Below are 24,830 nucleotides of genomic sequence, written 5' to 3'. Positions count from 1 at the left end.
CAGGCTTTTGACAAGCTGCTGAAAAATAAGACTGTTCCCGATGAAGCAGCAGTGGCAGCTGCTTCTGCTACCGAAAAGCGCGCTAGAGGCCGACCGCGAAAGACCGCGGCCGCTCTACCGGCATCGGCCAATCAGGGTCAACCTTTGTTGACAGTGACAAGGCCGAGCGATGATCTCGAATCTCAACCGACATCAGACGATGCTTCGGCGGAGATATTCCAGGGGGCCTACAGGACGAGGGTCCTGAAGGGAAAACCTGGAAAAGTTACCGGCCAAGGGGATGACTGTATGCCCCGTTGGCGTGTTCTCGAATCTCTCCAGAGGTCAAACTTAACCTTTGCGGGCGATGGAACGGAGGCGGTTGAGAGTTTTATTTCTCGAACCGATGCCGTCCTGAACCTTCTCAGGGTAAGAGATTCCGACCTGGTTGACGTCTTTCCCCACATCCTAACAGGTGTGGCGAGGATGTGGTTTGAGGATAATGAATTCTCAACCTGGTCTGACATTAAGTCCGCCTTAAGGTCTTATTTCAGATCACAAACATGGGAGGAAGAACTGGAGACTGAGCTTCTAACAAGAACTCAGGGTGCTAACGAATCTGTGCGAGCCTATTTGCAGACTATACAGTCGTATATTCGGAAAATAGGCAGAGAAAGATCGGATTGGAGCCGAATCGCTATCGCGCACAAGAATATGCTACCGGTGTATAGAAGAGGCATTGCTATACACAAATATATGACGTATCGAGAATTCGAGCGTTTGGCGCTCAATTTCGAAGCCGCTTATAGGCCGTCATTAAAATACCGTCCACCTGCCGCGCCTGAGGAAAGTTTAGTTCCTGAGTTGGCGTATACCGGCAGTCATGGAAGATCCCGAGAGTCTAGGCGACACGGTGTGCGTGCCCTAGAAGTGGATAAAACATCCAGCTCTGATACCGACGAATCAACAACGGAAGATTCGAATGATAACGAAGAGCATTTGAAAGCCTTTAAATCAACAAGGAACCGACAAGGAACCAGTTCCAAGTCGAAACCTTCGTTAGATAAGGCAGCTGGCAACAATAACAGCCGACAGGGCTCAAAACGTAAACAACCGGGCCCGAGCGCTACCTGCTTTAATTGCGGGAAAGCTGGACACGGTTGGAGTGCGTGTAAAGAGCAGAGAACAATGTTCTGTTACCGATGTGGCAGCAAAGGGGTTTCTACAGCGGAGTGCCCTAAATGCTGTTCAAAAAACGCCAAGAGGAGTTAGTAAAATTTCCCGAGAATGTTACGACACTCCAAGAGCGGAAAAACATGATACCGAGAATCTTGGGTGAAAACCAAGATAATATATTCCCGGATAATTATGTCGAAGAATATTCAGTACAGCAATGTGTGAATATTAACCATAATTATCGCTCCCGCGACTTCTCAGACCAACATGTTATGTTGGAGACGGAGAATGTAAACAAACACTCAGAGGACACAAGCGCTCGAGTGGTTGCTACCGAAAATTCGAACGATGATCAATCGGTCGATAAGTTACCGGTCGGTGATATTACTGATATAGTAATTACGACGTTTGGCGATAGATCTAGGAAACTAGCATTCTACACCACGATCACCGTACAAGGGGAAAAGCTGCGTGCCCTGGTGGACTCGGGAGCCTCACGCACGTTTGCAGGCAAAGTAGCCATTGAATTGTTTAATTCAATTGGTATACAAGCCAATAAGATAGAACCCTTAAGAGTTACCGTTGGCAACAATTACACATGTAAAGTAATTGAGTCCGCCAAGATCCCGATATTTCTTGAGGGGAAGACAACTATAGTTGACACACTATGGATGCCTTCCTTGTCGAGTAATTTTATTTTGGGACTTGATTTCCTACAAGATGCTCATGTTGTCGTGGACTTCTCCACGGGAGAATGGGCTTACAAGGAAAAACCTCAAAATAAACATTGGTTCTCGAATGCCGAATCACTAAACTGTGTAGTGGTGAATAACGGCTTAATGGTTCCCGATAATGATAACGCTAAGAAATTACAAGAGTTTCTAGAAATTAAACTGCCCCCCATTTCTGGAAAACCTGGAATTTCAAAGTTACCGGCAGTCATAATTGACGTGCAAGATCACGAGCCAATCAGACAGCGAGCTCATAGGTGCACGGATAAAATCCGCCAAGCTATGTGGCAAGAGGTTGACGATATGCTAACCAATGGCATTATCGAACCGTCGCAAAGTGATTGGGCGAGCCCGGTAGTCATGGCGAAGAAAGCCAATGGCAAGCTCCGCTTTTGTGTGGATCTCCGGCGCGTTAACGCTGTAACTAAAAAGGATGCGTACCCATTACCGAACATGGCTGCGATCCTAGATGAGTTACGACAGGCCAATTATTTAACAACGCTCGACTTGAGTCAAGCGTAATGGCAGGTACCGCTAGCAGAAAAGTCACGTGGTATCACGGCTTTTATTGTTCCAGGCAGAGGCTTATTTCAATTTAAGCGAATGCCTTATGGATTAACTAATGCTCCCGCAATATTCCAGCGTGCTCTGGATAAATTATTGGGTCCCGAATTTTATCCACATGTATTCGTCTATTTGGATGACATTATCATTGTCACCAAAACATTTGACGAACACTTATTATGGTTGGATAAAGTTATCGAAAAGTTAAGGCAAACTGAGCTAACGATAAATAAGGAGAAAAGTTTCTTCTGTAGAACGGAAGTAAAATATCTCGGATTTATCGTAGACAGTCAAGGTCTTCGCGTGGATCCGGCGAAAACAGAAGCCGTAATCACGTTCCCGATACCGAAGAATTTAAAGCAAATTCGTAGATTCTTGGGAATGGCATCTTGGTATAGAAGATTCATTCCAGAATTTGCGACAGTTGCTGAACCGCTAACGAAATTGACAAAGAAAAATCAGTCATGGGAATGGATAGCCAATCAGCAGTCAGCATTCGACGCGCTGAAAGGATGTTTAACAAGCGCGCCAACGCTTGCATGCCCAGATTTTTCGATCCCGTTTGCATTACAGACCGATGCTAGCAATGTTGGCTTAGGTGCTGTTTTGACACAAGTTATCGAAGGTCAAGAAAGAGTAATCGCCTACGCGAGTAGAGCGCTTACGGATCCCGAAAGAAAATATACCGTGACCGAGCAGGAATGCTTGGCAGTGGTGTGGTCGATAAGGAAGTTTCGATGTTACCTTGAGGGTTACCACTTCACTGTAATTACCGACCACAGCAGTCTCCGATGGTTGCATAATTTAAAAGATCCATCTGGAAGACTTGCTCGTTGGGCTCTCGCCTTGATGGAATACGATTTTACGATCGTACATCGTAAAGGAGCTTTAAATCATGTTCCTGATGCTTTGTCAAGAGCACCGGAAAGTTTAAATGCTTTGCTACCGTCTTACGCCGATACCAAGGATGCGTGGTATTTAAAGCGCGTAAAGGATATCGAAAGAACGCCAGAAAAATTTCTTGATTGGAAATTAGATGGAGAGTTGATGTATCATCAACGACGTTCAGATTTGGCAGATGCTGAGCTCGAAGATCTTGATGCTTGGAAACTGGTGATACCCAGGGAGTACAGGCAGAAAGTGCTCGAAGAATGCCATAAGTTACCGCAAGCCGGCCATCAAGGTATCGATCGTACATATCGACGCCTTTCGATAAATTACTTCTGGCCAGGTATGTTCAAAGATGTAACGGCTTACGTCAGTCACTGCGACGAATGTCAGCGTTGCAAGGTAGAACAACAAGCTCCCGTCGGCTTCATGGGACGTCGAATTGTTGAACAGCCGTGGACTGTAATATCGGCAGATATTATGGGCTCACTGACGCCAAGTAAACAAGGGTTCTCGTATGTGTTGGTAATCCAAGACCTATACACAAAATGGATCGAAGTAGCTCCACTTCGACGCGCTAACGGCAAAAAGATTGCAGAAGCTATCGAAAACTTGGTGATTCATAGATGGGGTACACCAAAAGTTTTAGTTACCGACAATGGTACCGAATTTGTAAATAAAGACATAACTGCTTTATTACAATTAACGGGTATGAGGCAAACCACGACACCTCCATATCATCCCCAGGCAAACCCCACCGAAAGGGTGAATAGAAGCCTGAAGATGATGATAAGGGCCTTTCTCGATTCTGATCATCGAGAGTGGGATCAGCATTTGGATGCATTTAGATTTGCATTCAATACTGCCCATCATGGTTCACTGCAAGCTACACCTGCATTTGCTAATCTGGGTAGAGAACCAGAATCGGCAAGGTCGATGCGACGTGAATTAGAAGGCGATACCGAAATCATGCAGCAACCGACAGAAAAGTGGTTGGCATGCATGAAACGCTTGGAAACACTTAGAACAGTTTTCAAGTATGCTCTCGAAGAAGCGCACGAACGACAGGCAAGACCGTATAATCTACGTCGTCGTGAAAAGCACTATGAGGTTGGCGAGTTAGTCTTAGTTCGCAACCGACAGCTCTCGAATGCCGCAAAACACATATCGGCTGCACTGAACAAACCATTCGGTGGACCGTTTATGATTGCGAAGAAGTTATCGGAGACAGTTGTAGAATTGTCTGATTTGGCAGGAAACGTCACTGGCAAAATGTCTACGGCAGACATCAAGCCATACAAGCCTGAGCTACCGCAAGAGTAAACCCAGACTGAAGTGCATCACTGCACGCTTGGGCGTGGCAGCGAAAAACGAACTCGTGTTCGGGCGCTTTCGGTTTCGGGTCGAAACCTCCGTTACGGAGGGGGGTATGTAACGAAGTTCCCCGTTACGTATACGAGATACCGAATAAAGAACATAAAAGCTACCGAACAGTGGATATTATTAATCCCTACGTTACCGACTCGTGAGATAGGCTCACGAGTGGATTATAGCTAACGTCAAGGATAGACCCCGTTGACAGGCAGAGGCCCGGATGAAAAGACCGGCGCTCCAGTAAACGATGTCCAGGTTGTCCTGAGAAGTAAGGCAGGGCCATGCCAAACAACCCAGGCAACCTGAGATAAGGAGAAGCGGCCTCGGGGAGTCCTAAAACAATGACAGTGTCTATAAGTCCCCACGAGGAGGGGAAATAGAACATCGAGTCTGGCTTGAACGCTGGTTACGCGCGTCAAGCAGGCTGCGCGAATGTCGTGCGCAGACTGCCATAGCAGGCAGTCGGAACGCGACCATGGGACTGTGCTGATGTGTCCGTGCGTGCTGGTGAGCGCGTGACGCGGCACTCAGACAGCCATGGGTCGGTTCGCGTACGTGAGGCGTGTGCTATAGGCCAGCCTGCACGTACGTCACGACTGGATACCGGCCAATGCATAGTGGGTTGTGCAGGGGCGTAGTTAGCCCGTTGGAATGTGTCCCGGTGCCCTCCGTAATCCCATAGGCGTGCGCTATGGCTGGACGGGCCGTGAACGTTGCCTCCGTGGTGGTCCGCTCCTGGCAAAACGCTATGCTCTGGCAATTGATACCGCATGTTCCCGCACTCCTCACCACCACCTGTGTGTGTGGGTGGTAAGGGAGAAATGTATGCCCCTCAGCAGGCAGGTCTGCGAGGCTCGGACTTCCGTAAGGAACCCTCCCCTCTCTCCACGACCTAGCATACTGAGCGACCCTGGCTACCGCTACCGTCCATATGCATGGCCGCAGGGCCGTATAAGATGCATAGAGAATGGGGTCGAAGGACCCAATTGATAACGTAGGGTTGTTGGCCACCCAACTGACCAACTGGCGCCCTGATACCGATAGAAAAGGACGGGCGAAGGTAATGGGAAAACCCGTAGTGTGAGTGGCCCCTCGCACTGACGGGAATAACGTTACAAATTTCAGATCATAACCATTGTCTTTACACGCATCAATAATATATTTTTTCATTTCAATAGAAAAAAAGGTTTCAAACAATTGAAAAGGTTCGCTCTTACGTATTTTCTTTTTTTGCGATTCGGACAATAATACTTTATCTTCACAAGAATCAGGTTGTAACTTTTCACCCTCAATCCAACTGAATTCATGACCTTTTTCAAGTTTATCTTTTTTTTCAGAATAATTTGCACGAGCTTTATTGTAAGTGATATTGGGTATTTCATGTTCGCAATCTGAATCAAAATCGGAACCAGAATCATCGGAACCTGAATAGTCAGGATCCGGAATCAATACGTTGCGTTCTGAATCACTATCTGAAGAATCTGATTCATATTCAGAAGATCTTACATGTTTCCGCGACATAATGTATGAAATTAATGATTTCGTTTATTTATCACTCATCCGTATGTACAAAAATACGAAAGAAGAGAACAAAAAAAGACGAATATTCATGAATACATGAGACCAAAAATTACGCTTATCTGCCGAAATGAAATGGAAATAAAGGATGAAATTTTTGTCGTAATCTATAAGTCTTTGAAAAAAGAATGAAAATAAGTTAGAATCATTCGAGCAATATTGTAAAATTTTTTCCGAGTTTTCGTAGACAGAACGTTTTTTTACCAATAGGTTTTCAAAACATCGGCCGAAACGAATTTTTATTTTTTCAACTTTATCAATTTTTTTCTCGAAATCTATGGACTTTAGAAAAAAATTCATAAGAACAAAAATGTCTTAGAAGCACTCGAGAAACATCCTAAAATTTTTTCAGAATTTTTGGAGACATTTTTGAAAATTCCATTTCACAAGTTTCCCGGAAAATCAAAAATTGTCTAAAAAAATTCTGAAAAAATTTGAGAATGTTCCTCGAGCGATTCTAAGGCATTTTTGTTTTTATGAATTTTTTTCTAAAGACCATAGATTTCGAGAAAAAAGTTGATGAAGATTGAAAAAAAAAAATCGTTTTTTCCGCCATTTTGTAAAGAAGCGATGGTTCAAGGTCAACAAAAAAATTCCCTGTTAAACTTCAACTCCCATGATCACTTTTGATCACGGTCGCAAGGTGATATCTTCACCGTAACACTTCGAAAAAAAATCCTAAAATTTTTTTTTTTCGAATATTTAGGTGTTTTTTATGTTTCAATCGAGCATATCTCTTTTCCTGTGAGTTTTACCATGATTCTGGCAACGGATTCTGAAAGAGCATGCAATTTTACATCAGAATATGTGGTTCACGAATTTTTTCAACGCCAATTACATAGGAAAAAATCACTTTGAAAACGTGCAAGAAATTTTGACATTTTGGACGTTAATGGGTTAATATAATACGTAACGCAACTTTTACGCTTCGGATAAGGTGTTCCCAAGCACCTCCCATATGAGGAGCGTCCGGAGGGTTAAAATTCCACCGCATTCCATTTCGCAACGCAAACTCTCGTGGCCCATTGGTATCTATCTTGGTCAACTCGTTCTTCAGTTCTCTACACGCTCCTCGAAAGTTGGTGCCTTTGTCACTGTACATACTCGCGTGGAAAAAATAGTATGGGTAAGTTGTATAGCAAATATATGGTAAATATATTGCAAATATATGGCAATGATACGGTAGTAATATGGGATAAGTATAGCTACGTCACGGATCCCATACTTTTAGCCAATACCTTTGCAATATATGGGAAAACTGATTTTTTTCTAATTAAAAAATCTTTAGTAGCGTCCGGATGGTACGACGAATGAATGTCTTTTCTGTATATTAGGCATAATTATATCTTTTTGCGTAATTCTTAAGTATTAAACTTTGACCAATTGATGGGGAAAATCTAACATAAACAAGGCAAGACTGACTACAGAATCAGCAAAATTAATTTTATTTGTACGTTTTTCACATAAAATGTTTAATAACATTTAAAGACTTATTATAAATCATAACAAAAATTAAATTTATTTCTTCACTTATTATTTTTCAAACAATGTGACTTATTTTCTATACTATTAAGTTTTAAAATTATAAGAAATCTATTTTTATATGGCATGTCTATTTAAACTTAGTGTTACGCATAAAAGCAATTTATTTAATTTTTTTTTTCTTTTGGAGCTCTTTTTTAGGATTTCTCAAAGTGATGCATAGTAAATTAACTGTTCGTATGAATTCTGCTGGCTCCAAAGTTGGTACTGAATTTTTCTGTGTAAACCCTATAAGAATACATACATTTTATAATTAAAATAAATATAAAATATGTGAATTTAGGAGAAAAATTAGATACAATTTACATTCAACGGCATTTAAAATTCGTGGACAAATGCCTTTATATTTTCCTCTACCTCTGGCTGATATAATTTTCAGTTTTTCCTCTCTTACAATCATCTTCAGCATTCTTCGAATCATTTCTTTTGGCTTGTTTCTCCACTTCTTTAGAAAAAATAATTCACTCTTATCAAAATAGACGCCCGAGTGCAGTTTTATTTCTACCTAAACAATATTATTTTTGAAGATAATAAGAAGAATTATAATTATATAACGACGTGAAGAAAAGTAAAGCTTAATATTTTAAAAAATTAAATAGAAGAGAAAGGAATAACACATGAAAATTATAAGTTGAATATTGAAAATAGAGCCTTAATAAATATTAAAATTAAATTTAAATAAAAAGAAAAAGTGGTGATACTTACATATTCTTTATTTATATTATTTTCATTTGTATTTTGAAAAATTAACAACCTCACTTCCTTAATTATCTGTAAAATTACAATATGATTTTTAAAATAAGTCATTTAACTAATTATTAATATAAAGGAATATATGATTACTTTCGTTAACTGTGGAGATTGGTAATTTATATCGCAATCAATTTTTTCTAGTAATCCTTTCAATTTATTGAAGGACAAAGGTGTAATTTCTGAAATATAAAGAATTTGCTATAATATTTCCAGCAAACCCAAAGTTGCAGACGATTATCAGCGATATTTTTTAAATATTTTGGGCTTATGTAATACTTCATCGATATTACTTGTAGGTGCTGCAGCATTTGTGCTGTGAGGGGCAGTAAGAATATAGTAAGGATATGATGAAAATATAGGATTGTCATACAATAAAAATTTGCAGGAAAATTTAACATTTGTTTAACTGAAAACAAAGAGAATATATCCCCAATAATGGAAAAATAGCAATTATATAAACAAGTATACAAATTTTTATATACAGATATGCATTTACTATTTTGTGATTATTGTGTGTAATTATATAATAACTGCTTAATTACTCTAAAGTATAATTATATATTAGAAAACATCTATTCTTTTATAATTAAAAAATTATTTATCTAGTATTCTAGTTCTTTAGTGGTGCGGTAAAATGTTTGATAAAAATAGAAAATTTATTACCAGGTAGCTCATTCAATGTAGAATCCAAATTATTTTCTCTGTCCTTAGGATCAGCAACATTCAAATTATTTACAGGTGCCACAGCATTACCAATATTGCTTTCACTTAATGGTTTCATGACATCATTTACAATGTTATCGGACCAAAACTGTTCACTATCATCATCATCATTTTCATTCGAAGTTTCCATTTCATGTAAAGCATTATTTTTTCTCATGTGGTTCTATCGTACCAATTGTCTCTAATTCCTTTATATTTTCATTAAGACAACAATTGTTCCACATATATTTGGATGACTCGCTTGTAGAAGCTGTTTATAAAATGTTCAAATATAGTTATTCCGAACGGAATTAAAAGTGAGGAGATGACAAATATAAACATTGAACACCTTGCAAGTCTTGAATTGATGAGCTATCATTAACGTTGAACTGATTAATGTTTTCAGTAAAGTTTTCATTATTCTCTGTAAAAAAATAATTGCGATGTATGTACGTTTATTCACATTTTGACATAACAAAACAATTATTTTCGGTAAAAGATAAAATAAAAACATATTTAATAAAGTTTAGTCATACACAATTATGGCTAATTTCTCTCATTTCTACTATACAAATAGAAATAGTAATGAAATTGCAATCTTTTACCTAGCAAAGATTTAAAAATTGATGTTTCTTGTAAAACGTCAAGATTTATTTTATGCATTTTTCGTTTCTCCAAACTCCTCCTTTATTTTTTAAAACTGGTGGTTTTAGCAATCGCTTTCCGTTTTAGTCTCTTTCCTTTTTTTAAGAGCTCACTATCTGTACTTACAATTTGGTTTTCTAACCATTCTTGATCTTCTGTAATATTAATTGAAAATAAAAAAAAATGGTTTTACTACATTTTATTGTTATTTCTTCAAACTTCTATATCCTATTATTGAATATTAGTATAAATAAAATAAGAAACAATTTTAAAAAAGACTTGCTTTTTTTCGAAAATTACTTACCATTCATTAATAGAACTTTAGCCTTATACCGGTTTTTACCATATTTCACAAATATTTCATCATTTGTTTGGGCATTTTCTGGTAATAAATCTGTTGATAGTACTGAAATTTCGCAAGATGATACCCACTGAACTAATGCAAATGTGATTGAATAATAAATTATCATAAATTGAAGAACAAATAGAACATACACAAAAGAATTAATGAGGCAGTACTGAACGATCATGTGTCTTTCCAATCCACACGACACACGTCTTCTCAACGAAGTACAGTCACAGTTTATTAAAAAATTGTTGAAGTATGTTGGGTAGTACTATTCGCTATGTACACACCTAAACATTGGCAGACATGTAAGAATGTGTAGTGATGCATGTGGATAATATCTGCGCTGACTATCGGTAAATTTTGTCACTTTTGTCGGACATTTTGGTTTCTGTATATAGCTACACATTCTTAACTGACTGCCAACGTGTAGGTGTGCACATAGGGCCACTGTAACAGTCCAAAAGCAGGCAAGTCTCATGTACAACTTGGCAGACAAAAATCTGAATGCGGAAATTTAAATTTTTAGCGGCCAAACGTGACGTCATTTTTGAAAGAGTAAGTTTTGGTAAAACGGGTAGTACAATGCGACTTTGACAGGTCTCCGTGCCAACTTCCAGCCGTGCTTTGTTGAAATGAGTGTAAAATTATAACAATAACCTTAAACAATGTGTTGTAATGTGCGGTTATAAATTAATAAATAAGGAAAAAAGTATTATAAAAGAAAGTTATGTGAAATAAATTTATATACTTTATTATAGTGTTGAATATATATGTCAGATCCATCTACATCTCTTTCTGGAATACAGGATTCTTGAAGTTCTGGTTCACTATCCATAATTACAAAATAAATGTGATATAATTTCTTTTACATTAACTTTCTTTATTTTGTATTTTATAATGCTTCTTGTATGACTGTTAGATAGAGAATGAATTAAACTCATCGGTTGCTACCGTTACATCAATCAAAACAATAGAAACTCAATATACATATGAATAACAAATAGTAACAACTTATTTTCAGTTCTATTTCCGACACGGCCATCCTGCAATGAACACGTCCCCGTGTTAACTATCGTAATCTTGAACCACCTTAATCTAGAACAAATGGTTTACAAATCTTATTCTGCTTAACTAAAATTTACAATTTTAATATCTTTTTTTTTTTTCACATTTATCAACAATAATTTACTAGGACCTCTTGTCCTATTTCAATACGGTCTCTGTGACCCGACCCCCGCCAAGACTTTCACGAGCTTGCAATCTTATAAATTTCTAATTCACCGCCATAAGCCTTATTTATTCATTACTTGTTTCAATCTACATCCGGATTGCACAACTATTATTTTTTTTTCGTGAAACCCTTAGTGCGGTCTCCATACAATCTCTTCACCTGAGACTATCTATTAATCTGGCAATATCTGCCCCTCCGGCATCAGCCTTAGCCGATCATGTGCATACTTATATGTTCGTTTCGAATTGAGTGCTCTGAGTGTATAGCGATCTCCTTCCAATACCTCTGTTACTTGAAAAGGTCCTCTAAATTTCGGGTCTAACTTCACTTGATTACGTTCTTCATTTTCCATAAGCACAAAATCTCCTACAGAAAACTTTTTTAATTTCGCCTTTGTTTTATCAAACCTATCCTTTTCATATTTTGCTACATTTTTTATCCTATCTGCTGCCGTTTTTCTAATATCTTCCAAATCTATATCAGTTTCATCATTATTTGCCATTAGAGCCATTGGGCGTGCCACTCTACCAATCATAAGCTCTAGGGGAGATACACCTGTAGTTCGGTTTATTGTACAGTTCAGGGCAAGTTGTACTTCACCTAGCGCCTCCTGCCAAGATTTATCCTTACTACTCTCTATTACTGTAAGCATAGATTTTAATACTTCCATTACCCGTTCTACTTGCCCATTTGCCCGGGCCGCTCCTGTTGCAACCAAATGTAAAACAATATTATTCTTTTCACAGAATTTTTTAAACTCATCACTTGTAAAACAACGACCTTGGTCTGCAATAATACGTGTCGGGGTACCGAAAAGAGCTGTACACTGTTCTATAGCAGCTATACTATTTCTAGTATCAATATTCCTTGCTTGATGCAATAATTCATATTTAGTAAAAGCATCTATCAAAACAAAAATATATTCTTTAATATCATTTTTCCCACTCAGTTTTCCTGTTACATCCATATGTACCGTATGCCAAGGTACAGCTACTTTCGGTATCGGATGTAATTCTATTTGCATTTTCCCTGATTGAGGCTTTGCTACTTTACAAGTAATATAATTATCTATAAACTTCCTAACAAAACGAGACATTCCATCAAACCAGTAGCACTCATAAAGTTTTTCTAAAGTCTTTACCCATCCTAAGTGAACCAGCGACTCATGAACATTATTAACTACTGACCATCTCATTGTCCGTGGAATAATTGGAAGACATCTTGTTTTACCATTACGTTGGATTTTTCTATAAAGTATACCTGATCTAATTTCATATGTATTACGTAAGTCTTCATCTAAACTTCCCGCGTTAATCCTTTCAATTAATTCAGATATCTCTGCATCACGTTGCTGTTCCGCAAGTATCCAGTCAATTCCTAGCTCAGTTAAGTTAACATGCTTTTGTTGCGCTTTTAAGAACTGCATTTCACTTTTTTTTTTATTTATAGGGTTTCGGGATAAGAAATCTGCATGACTCATTTGCTTTCCCTGCCTATATTCTATTTCAAAATCAAAACTTTGTAAATAAGCCCACCATCTTTGAACTCTTGGCGTTAAATCAATTTTGTTCTTAGTACACTTAAGTGAATTACAATCTGTTACTACCTTAAATTTTCGTCCATGCAAATATTGGCGGAAATGTTTTATTGCATTTACTACAGCAAGCGTTTCTAATTCATAGCTATGATAACGAGACTCAGCTTGCGATGTCCTCTTGCTAAAATAAGCTATTACTCGACGATAATTTTCCACAATTTGAAATAAAATTGCACCATATCCCTCCATACTCGCATCAGTATGTAATTCAGTAACATATTTCGGGTCAAAAATCATCAATACTGGGTCTTTAGTTAAAATTGAAATGATCTGTTGTCTAATTTTCTCATGATCACTACTCCATTTCAATTTATCTTTTGTTTCTCCCTTCGTTGAGGTTAAATTATATAACGGCGCCATTATGGTAGAAAAATTAAAAATAAATTGTCTGAAGTATGATGCTAAACCAATGAACTGCCTAAGTTGTGTAACTGATTGAGGCGGCTGCAATGCAGTAAGAGCTTCCACTTTTCTACAATTTGGCCTAACTTCTCCTGCTTGTATTTCAAATCCTAAAGATTCTATTTTCCTCTTAAGAAAAGAACATTTATTTACATTAAGAGAAAACCCTGCTTCAGTTAATGCCTTTAAGACAGTATTCAATCTTTCTATTCCTTGCTCAGGCGCTTGAGATTTTATAAGAATGTCGTCTACATATATGATAACATAATCATTTACAAGATTTCCTAGTGCTTTCACTATTGCCCGTTGAAAAATTGAGATTGCATTACGTAATCCAAATGGCATTGTCAAATACTCATACTGTCCATCCGGAGTCACAAATGCAGTTCGCTCTATTGACTTACTTTCAACTGGTATCAGATGGAAACCACTAGCACAATCTAGCAATGTAAAATAATTAGCGCCATATAGACGAGAAATTTGATCAGTAATTAACGGAAGTGGGTATCTATCTGGTACTGTATTACTATTTAACTCTCTATAGTCAATGCACATTCTATTAGATCCATCACGTTTTTTTACTAACAGCGCTGGACTTGCAAATGGTGAGGAACTAGGTCTTATAATATTAGCCTTTAAAAGCTCATTAACTTTTTCTCGCACAATTTGTCGCTCAATCGGAGTAAATCTATAAGGCTTTCGTTGCACAGTTTTATTTGGATCTATTAATCTAATTTCTAATTCTCCTGTATTAACCCGCGTGGAAGGTACTCCGGCTGTAAAATACTTTGAATATTGCTTCAGTATGTTTATTAATTGCGTCTTTAGACTTAATGAGATATCCGTATCAATTTGATCAAAACTCGTTTCTATCTCGCTAATTTCACATTTGTTTACAACCGCATCTGCCAATTGTTTTTGCTTTGATAAAAAGAACTCTGTCGCTGTCATACTGGCAATTAATCCTGACTTTAGTATCTCACGCCCTATAATTATATTACATCTTAAATATACATCTGGTATAACAAATAATAATATTTCTATTGTAAACTCATTTATCCTTATTTCGCAAAGAATTTGCCGTAAACATTGGATTTTGCCTAAACCTATTCCTGCTACTACTATTACATTATTAGATTCCTTTCCACTAAATTTATAAGCTATACCTTCTCTAATTAATGAACATTCAGCGCCCGAATCAAACTGGAATTCATACAGCTTACCAAGGTGCTCAAGTGTTCCACTCGGGGCTTGTACCGTACATACTTCTACTCGTCGATCTGCTCTATTATAATTTTGTTCATTGTAGTCTCTGTCATTTCTCTGGCTGTCCCCCAAGCTCCTTTTCGTGCAACGGGCTGCTATGTGTCCAACAAGTCCACATTTGAAACAGACTATCTTTGCAGTTGAAGTATTTTGCCTTTTCTGTAGTGATGTTTCGTCTCTTGCAGAATACGTTGACTGATTTCTGCTATCTCTTCCTTTATACCAGCACTCCGCTTGCTTATGTCCCACCTTCTTACAATGAAAACATTTAATTACATCAGATAATTGATCCAACTTCAGACGTTTTGTTTCATTCAAATTTTGCCCGCTTTCCATCGATACACCTCTTTTCATAAATGAAAAAGCCTGCAATTCTTTTTGTAATTGAAGACGTGATGTAATATCAGTAGTAAAAGCAATGCGCTGAACTCGCATGTCAACTTGAACTATATGAGCCAAAACTGTAGCTACCGCAATCTGTTCCTTTGTATTGTTTTTCCACTTATTCATTAGCATAGCAATTAATCGACTGGAATATGCCGCTAACGTTTCATTTCTTTTTGGTCGTTCATTGGTTAAACTGATTAGCGTTCCTGCATTTGTTTCTTGATATACAAATCTAGCAATAAATAAACTTCGAAAAGCCTCCCAGGTCATCTCAGCATATGATATTTGAGCAAACCAAATAGATGCTGATCCTTTCATTGCTTTGCTAAGGACACGTATTAACTGCAATCCTTGCAATTGGCTATCTGACATACACAATTCAGCTGTAGCACACCAAGAACATGGATCAGCCTCTTGAATTTCCGGATTATACTCTGGCAATTCCCATTCATTTTTCACTCCTGTTTTTGAACCTTGCAACACTTTAACTAGCTCAAGCATATTTTTATTTTGAGAATCAATAAACGAGCGCCATTGTATATCACTCAAATTGTTCATACGTTGATTTATTTCTATCCCACTTCTGATGTCAGATCCATCTACATCTCTTTCTGGAATACAGGATTCTTGAAGTTCTGGTTCACTATCCATAATTACAAAATAAATGTGATATAATTTCTTTTACATTAACTTTCTTTATTTTGTATTTTATAATGCTTCTTGTATGACTGTTAGATAGAGAATGAATTAAACTCATCGGTTGCTACCGTTACATCAATCAAAACAATAGAAACTCAATATACATATGAATAACAAATAGTAACAACTTTTTTTCAGTTCTATTTCCGACATATATATATTGTTATATACATATAACTACTTATACTACTTTTCTCTATCAACTAGCCAATAACTAGAATTAAAACATTTAATTAATAAAAGTTAGTTAAATTCAAAAAGGCTCCGGTTGCATTCTAACCAAGCGCCGTGTGGCGTCATTCGTATGCAACCTGAACCTCCTTCTTAGGCAACAGTACTTCTCTGTTGCCAGGGCCTCAGAGCGCGCGTGGCCAAAAGTCTTATTCAGCTATTAGAACAATCGTCTTATTGACGCACGGTCGACTTAGTAACCATTGACGCACGATCGATTCCCTAAAACCATACCATATATGGTCACGAGAATCGATGCATTTTGAGGCAACGACTTGACTGCTCGGTGCCTGACCGATCAGTCCAGGCCCAGCAGTAACTAGAACAAGTCATCTGACTTTAACCGAGCATTAGCTCCAAAGTTACTCTAAATTCAATCTAACTTCAATTAGATAATCTTTTTATTTAAAAAACCTCTAAAAACCTGTATAACTATAATTTATTTTTATAATTCAACATTGTAAAATAACTCTACAAGGACTGAATAAATTTAGTTGTACCCAAAAGTACTTGAATTAGTTTGTCACGGTGTGAACCCATAACAAGCCCCTCTCCGACTCTTATTTCGTGTAAACATTTAACAGTTCGGTACACATTTGTCAAATATGAGTAATATCGACAAAAATTTGATTATGAAAGGAAAAATGATAGCCTTGAAAGAAGAAGGTTATTGCAATGTACAAATTGCAACGAAATTAAGTATGCATAGCAATACAGTAAACAAATGGATGAGAAATTATGAGGCAAATGGTTTGGACGGTTTATTGATGGGAGAAAGAACAATCGAGGAATTTCGAAAACGACAGCTGAAGAAAATGAGAGAATTGCTCAAATAATGGATAGTGATCCATTTCAGCCCTGTCATAGCTTACTGATGGAAGTAAGTACAAATATTTCCGTCCAAACAGTGCGCAATGTATTGCACCGTCAGGGAATACATTGCCATAGACCCTGTAAGAAAATTAAATATACAGATGAGCATCGTGAGAGAAGAATTGGATTTGCTCTTCAATATTTAAGTGAATCAGAAGATTATTGGGATAATGTCATCTGGACCGATGAGAAAGTGTTCGTGTCAACAGCTGATGGGAGAATGCATGTCTGGAGACCGGATGATAAACGTTTGGATGATAAATATGTCCTTCCTCGTGATAGAAGTTGCAGGATATCTCTGGCATATTGAGGCTGGATGTCCAAGTACGGAATTGGAGAGCTACACGAGATAGATACTAAGATGAACTCAGAGACATATACAGATATTTTGGAAAATGTGATGCTTCCAACGGTGAGATCTATTTATCCTGTAGAAGAGATGCCTATCATAAAATATGTTCAAGATAACTCCGCAGTCCATACATCCTATTTAACAAAGAACTGGTTTCATTTACATCTAGAAATTTCTCTCATCGAATGGCCATCAAAGTCACCTGACCTGAACGTAATAGAAAATATATGGGGCATAATTACCAAGCGTTGGAGACCAGAGTCAGAAAGAAGTACAGAAGCGTTAAGAAGACATGTGACAAGAATGTGGGAAGAATTGAGAAATGATCCTGAAATATGTGAGAATCTAGTGAATTCTGTTCCTGACAGACTGAATGAGGTTATAAATAACAATGGCTATGCCATTGATTTTTAAAACTACTTTAGTCTGTAAAGTTTGAATCGCAGAGGACTATGACAACTTCTGGATCTTCTCTCAACTCCTGTGCTCTTGTGACATTAACTCTTAATGTTTCTGCCACTGTTTCTAACTCTGTTGCCATGCATGTTAATATTCCCCATATATTTTCTATAACATTGTTAGTCGTAACATTCATCATCTGACATACAGATACTACGTAATAGGCAACTCTTCTGCAGGATAGATAGATTTTACCATTGTGATAGCATTTACTGTAACATCTATGTATGCTCTGAGTTTATTGAAGTGTCAAAAGAGTACTTAGATAACCAACCCCAATATGGCACAGCTATTTGGCAGCTTTGATCAAATGGATAAATATATGTGTCATCCATTCTTTTTATCTAGTCTTCATATGTGCATTCTGCTGTAGATATAATCACTTATCATTGGTCCAAATGAAATTATCTTCCAAGTTGTTCTCCTTCAATTAAATGTTAAAAAGTCAATCTTTTTCTTCTTTCAAAAATTCTCATCTGTATATTGGTTTTCCTACAAAAAAATATGGCATTGAATCCTTTTTTAAGTGCAATGATATTATATTTTTGTAATTACCTTTTGCTGCAATACTTTCATATATAATTTAACAAATAAATGTATATTTTTAACTGTATATTGTAATTGAAGTTTTAAAGATTTGTATATTTATCACCTGTAACTGTCTGTAAAGGACTCTTCTCGCTACTAATAGAAAATTCAAATACTGAAGCAATTAGTGTCTCTTTATTTAAATTGTCCATTTTGCATCCAAAGTTTAACAGAAATAGCATTTGTTACCTTCCGTTTACACAATTGTTCACTTTAACAATGCTATCTGTAACAAAAAGATTAAAAACAATTTAACAAAGAAAATAATTCCAATCTTTCTCCTATTGTAAATCAAAATACTTATCTGATGAGTTTCCTTTTGTTACTGCTAGACATGAAATATGTTCTGCCTTAATTACACAAAAAATTTTCCAGCAATTCAAGAAAACTTTGATAAAATTCACAAATTAAAAGCTAAAGAATGAATGATTACAAGTATATTTTTTTAAATATACCAAATTAATGAAATAGAGTAGCCAAACTGAGTAATCAAATTAATTTATTCCGAAAGATCGTAAGCTTCCTCAGTTTTTGACATATTTTAAAGGGTTATGTTAGAGTTATGTAGTATAGATGGTTTATACTATAGATATCTGACTATACTAAATATTCTTTGCAGTTGTCTAAACTGTTTGTTATAGTTTATCCCAATTTCACATATTTATGCTATACTATGGTTTACTCCAAATCTTACAGGTATTAGCACACGAATCAATTTGGCACAGTGTACGTAACACCATAATTTGCTTCCCCAGTATCGCCAGAAAATAGCTAGAGAAGAGCTGTCCAGTTTCCAGGACCTAATCAACGAGTGCCATCGAGTGGACACCAGAAGGTTGGCTGATCGTTCCAAGCATCCTCCCCCACCCCTGCCCTCTGCGTCCCTATTCCCTACCGAAGCCTATAACCCCCTTACCAGTCCTCGTAACCCTGCCGCCCCCATCGAAGCCGAATTACCCTTAGTCCAAGGAAAAGAACCCACCCTCGCCTTCACCCCTAGCTCCCCGACCCCCGACAAACCCTCTTCCCCGCCACCCACCAAGTCCAAACCTCCCAAAGGCCCCCGCAACAAACCCACGAAAACCCCTAGCACCGGTACTCCTTCTTCCCTGCCCAAAAACCCCTCACGACGACAATCAACCCCTCCCTGGAAGCCCAGCCACAGGAGATCCGGATATCCAGAAGATAAGGCCACCCCCGAACACCTGCTGGAATTGCCATCGCCCAGGACATCACTTCACCCTGTGCTCCCACCCCCGAGGGAAATTTTGCTACAGCTGCGGACGGATGGGCATTATCACCAAGACCTGCCCCAACTGTAAGGAAAAGCAGAGCTCGGGAAACGAATAATCGGTACATCGTTTGGACTCGACGATTCGACTTCCGTTCCCAAGAGTCCCAATACCGCCCTGGATTCCCTCCCCGAACTCTCCCCTGCCTCCCCCATTGAGCACGACCCCAGATATTTCCTGAATTTACGAATTGGCCAGCACATCTTTCCCGCGCTGCTGGATAGTGGGGCTGCCCGCTCATATTTCGGGAAGAGGATAGGAGACCTCCTGAAGACCCACCTACGACACATTGTAGCGTATATACAGATTGCCAATGGAGCCGTTGAACCAGCCCAAGGAGAGGCCCGAGTCCGATTCCACTTGGATGGGCAGAAAGAAGTCCTGGCGATTCGGGTGTGTAAAGCCCTAGGATACGACTGCATCCTAGGAGTGGATTTTTTGGAGGCACTGCAGATCACCCTGGACTTCGCCAACCTGACGTGGCGCACTCCTAACTCTCCCTCTCGACCCTTACGTCCCCCCTCTCCTACCGAAACCCCCGTCGAACTTACCCTTGATGGCCTAGCCCTAGTTACTCCCTCTCCTACCGAACAAGAAACCCTCCAAGCCCACTGCCGAACCCTCATGCCCACGTCCAACCAATCGCTCCCCCCCACTCCCCTCACCTCCCATTATATCGATATCCAAGGTCACCCTCCCATTAAACAACGCCCCCGTCGTCTATCCCCTGCCATGTTAAAGGTCGCGCACGCCGAGGTACGGGACATGCTGGCCGCTGGAATAATAGAACCATCCAGTAGTGCATGGAGCAGCTGTCCCGTAATTATCAAGAAAAGCACCGGCAAATTCCGTTTTTGCATTGACTATCGTGATGTCAACCGAGTAACCAAGAAGGACGCCTACCCCCTGCCAAACATAGATGCCATCCTCGACGGATTACGCACTGCCCGTTATATTACCAAGTTCGACCTGAGCCAAGCCTATTTCCAAGTCCCTGTTGAGCCCGAATCCCGAAAAATCACGGCCTTTACCGTCCCTGGAGCCGGCCTTTTCCAGTTTACCCGAATGCCCTTTGGCCTTACCAACGCCTCTGCTACCTTCCAGCGACTGATGGACCGACTTATCAAACCCAAATAGTCCATCCACGTCTTCGCATACCTGGACGACATCATTATCGTCAACGAAACCTTTGAAGAACATGCGGAGTACGTGGAGAAAGTCCTAAAAGCTCTGAAAGCAGCTAATTTAACCGTCAACCCGGAAAAGAGCGAGCTATGCTGTCAGCAAGTCAGTTACCTGGGCTACATCATCGACAAGGAAGGATTAAAAGCCGATCCAGAGAAGACCGCCCCCGTCGTACAATACCCCGTCCCACGAAACATCAAGGAGCTACAACGCTTTCTAGGAATGGTGGGCTGGGACGCCCGTTTTATAGACAAATTCTCCGAATGCAAGGTCCCACTAAGGCAGCTCCTGAAGAAAGACGCACCCTGGCAGTGGGAAGAAGCCCGACAGACAGCATTCGAAGCCATAAAGTCCGCCCTGTCCTCCACCCTTGTCCTCCTCCGCCCCGACTTCTCCCAACCCTTTATAGTCCAGACCGATGCCAGCAACTCCGCGATAGGAGCGGTCCTGATCCAAGTGAGCAACGGAGCCGAGCTCCCGGTGGTGTTCGCGAGCCGAGTGCTGAGCCCCGCAGAACGAAACTACTCCACGACGGAGAAAGAGTGTTTGGCGGTATTGTGGGCCGTGAAGAAGTTCCGTCCCTAATAGAGGGTACGGCATTCCGAGTAATTACCGACCACAGTAGTTTGCGGTGGTTGCAGCGGCTCCGCGATCCCACTGGAAGACTCGCCCGTTGGGCGCTGGCCTTACAATCGTTCGATATGACGATCGAACATAGAAAAGGTTCTGCTAACGTGGTCCCCGATGCCCTTTCCCGCATGTACCCTTCACTTGTCACCGCACTCGCCACCATAGGTTCCTCCCAAGATCAGTGGTATCTTCATCGCTTGAAGAATGTACAAGAAGCTCCCTGGAAATACCCGGATTGGAAAGTTCACGAAGACAAGCTGTACTACCATCGCCCTAATCCAACGATAGAACCCGCTATGGAAGATATGAATGCCTGGAAATTAGAATTACCCCCCCGAAAGCCGCCCCCGAGCCCTTAGCGACGCACACGATCCTCCCCAGTCCGGCCATTTAGGAATCGAAAAAACGTATGCCCGCCTCGCCCAAGATTTCTATTGGCCTGGAATCTATCACTCCGTAGTTAAGTATATCCGAACTTGCCGTGCCTCTCAGACCCACAAACAGTCCACCCAAGGCCCCCCAGGACTGATGCGGGAACGAGTCGTCGAGGAACCATGGACCTTAGTGGCTGCAGACATCATGGGACCGCTTCCGCAAAGCAAAAACCAGAAAAAATATTTGCTAGACTTTCAGGACACTTTTACCAAATACGTAGAGTTGAAGGCTTTGCGGAAGGCGGATGGAAAATCAATCGCGGCAGCCCTTTCTTCCCTAATAGTCCATAGATGGGGATGTCCGACGTTCTTTTTGACCGACAACGGCACGGAGTTCGTCAACAAGGATATTAAAGCCCTAACCGAAGCGTACGGAATTACCCAAATCACCACCCCCCCTTACCACGCCCAGGCCAACCCCGTTGAACGCGTTAATCGAACCCTGAAGACAATGCTCGCGATGTACGTGGAGGGAGACCACCGCGAATGGGATAGGAAACTCGAGTCGCTACAATTCGCGTTAAATACGTCCACCCAGAGTTCGACCCAATTTTCCCCAGCGTTTCTCAATTTTGGCCGCCACCCCTTACCGATCCGAACCCTCATAAAAGAACCCTCCCCTACCGAATACGAACCCCGCGATACCGTAACCTGGGCCGACAGAGTTACCAATTTAGGACATTTGCGAGACTTGGTCCGGAAGAATTTAGGTGAAGCCACTCTCCGCCAAGCAGCCCGGTATAACCAAGGACGAAGGAAGGTCGAGTTCAAGGTGGGCGACCAAGTCTTGCGCAAGTATTATGTACTCTCGTCCGGCACCCAGGGATTTGCATCGAAACTGGCCCCCAAATTCATAGGTCCCTATACTATTGATACGGTCCTATCCCCAGCAGTATACCGTCTTAAGGCCGAAGACGGCACTCTAGTGAAACGAGTGCACGTGAAGGACCTGAAACCCTATTTTGCCACCCCTATTACTAACCCATCCCCCACGGTATCTCCACGCGACCACCCCAGCCCCCGATTCCAGAAAAAGACCGTTTTGCAGGATCGGAAGTTGAGCGACGGCAGTCCGGAAGGATCACACTCCAGTAGGGAGTCCACACCGGTACTTCGGCGATCCCGGACCACGGTTCCCGTCCCCAAACCCCCGAATAACGGACGCCCACCCATTCGCTCCCCCGTTAGACTTCGGCCCCGAACCCAACGTCCGGACCGAGGCGTATGTTGGGCCGGGAGGGTCGGACTCCGCCGGGGAGCCCACCCCGGACCCTCCTCCGGCATTCGCGACCCCTTCCCCCCGGCCCTGGATATATATTATCCCTCGATTACCTCCGGCGAAGAGGCCGGCGGGATCCAGCCCCTCCCGCCAATGACGGAGGAGCTTCGTCGGAAGCTCCACTTGTCTTGGCGGGAGGCGGCTAAGCCGCGGCCGCTGCAGCTCCCTACCAAGGAGGAGGCTGCTGCGATGCGGACCGCGGCCCGGGAGGCGCTGGAGAAGCTAGAGCCTCCGCGCTGATTCCGCCCCCCGGAAATGGATCTCGCTGACCTCGACGCCTATTATTCCCCATTAGCGTCCCTCGAGCCCTTCCCCCGACCTGCTCCCCAATCCTCCCCCCCTTCCCAGTCCTCCCGTCGCCCCAACACCCCTGATCCTCCCCGCCCACTCAGCCACGTCCATTTCTCCCTTCCCCCAGTCCCTGGCCCACCGGTCTCCCGCCCGCCTGTTCCCCCTTTCCGCCCCACCTGCTCCTCTCCAGTCCCCAGCCCTTCCGGCTCCCTCCTCCGCCCCCCCCTCCGCCATCATGTCCCTCCGTCCCCCCTTCCAGCCCCTTGCTGCCCCGATCCGCCCCCTCATGCCTCCCCGAACCTCCCCTCGCTCCTTCGCCCCTGCCCCATCCACCATCCCTCCCGTAATGACCATTAATATATCCCCCCCTCCCCAACTATCCCGTCCCAGTCCTCCCCGCGGTACCATGACCCCTCTCCTTTCCCAACACACCTCACCTCCCCCTCCTTCCACCCCCTATCCTCCTCCTGCTACTCCTTCTTCCCTTGCCTTCCACTCTCCCCCTTCCTCTCCTCTTTCCTCTTTCCCTCCCGCTCCCCGACGTCAGCCGCGTCACCGGGTTCCTCTATCGCGGGGGCGAGGGTCACCCCCACCCACCGGCCCAACCCCAAGGGGTGCTGGGCCTGCGGCGGGATTGGGCATTCCTTCCGGGAATGCCCACAACCCAACCGCCTTCTCTTTTGTTTTGGCTGTGGGTGGGAGGGGGTGTCCAACGCCACCTGCCCCAATTGTCGTCGCCAGTAGGGAGCCCGGCCGGCTGACGCCGATCCCTTGTCCGCCCTAACCCCCCCCCCCCCCCTGTGTGCCTGTCCAGTCCCCCTATAGGTGTTGCCCACTACCCTGCCGCCCAGCCCCGCCAGAAACATAGCCGCCAAATAGCCCGATGCCCCGCCGTCCCATGAAGCATGCCACTGAGCCCGTTGCGCCTAAATAGTTAAAACTTTATAGTATTATGTTGTTTTGCTTAAGTTTGCAGTGGATGAGAGCGGTCAGTCGCTATTTCGAACACCGCCGCCGCTTCGATCGAGTGAACTACCCCCCACTATATAGGATAGTGGATTCGTGTAAACGGTTTATGTTCCCTCATAATGGGTAGCTTCATGTTAGAGCCACGTGTCGAGTTCCCCGCGTAGCGCTCGCCTCATCCATATAGAGTCTCGGTTCGCGATTGCCCAATACCCTCGCGAGTTGTTGTGGCTTTGGGCAAGCCAATTAGGTTCGGGAAAGTAACCCCGGATGGTGAAAAACCCCCCCGGTTCCAACACGCCTCCTCTCCCTCATCCAGGAGCTCATCGCCGACCACGTCGTCCAGGTAAGCTTTTATTTCAATTTTAGTGGCATGGTTGTGGCGTT

The 24,830-nt window shown here is 41.7% G+C and overlaps 1 protein-coding gene across 1 annotated transcript; it reads left to right on the top strand.

Moving 5' to 3' along the window:
* The first annotated feature begins 23,763 nt into the window (after nt 1-23,763).
* On the top strand, nt 23,764-24,261 carry LOC136780795 (uncharacterized). Its single transcript, XM_066739340.1, has one exon. It carries the CDS (start codon nt 23,764-23,766, stop codon nt 24,259-24,261), a length of 498 nt encoding a protein of 165 aa, XP_066595437.1.
* The last annotated feature ends 569 nt before the right edge of the window (nt 24,262-24,830 follow it).

The sequence above is a fragment of the Prorops nasuta genome, unplaced genomic scaffold, assembly GCF_024137725.1.
Source record: "Prorops nasuta isolate Cenicafe-Biocafe unplaced genomic scaffold, Cenicafe_Pnas_1.2 PNAS00020, whole genome shotgun sequence".
Taxonomy (NCBI): Eukaryota; Metazoa; Arthropoda; class Insecta; order Hymenoptera; family Bethylidae; genus Prorops; species Prorops nasuta.
Note: the sequence above shows the minus strand (reverse complement) of the source record. Positions and strands in the feature narration are given on the sequence as shown.

Coding starts and splice junctions, on each gene's coding strand:
- LOC136780795 (XM_066739340.1), top strand. CDS start 23,764: ATGCCTCCCCGAACCTCCCCTCGCTCCTTCGCCCCTGCCCCATCCACC.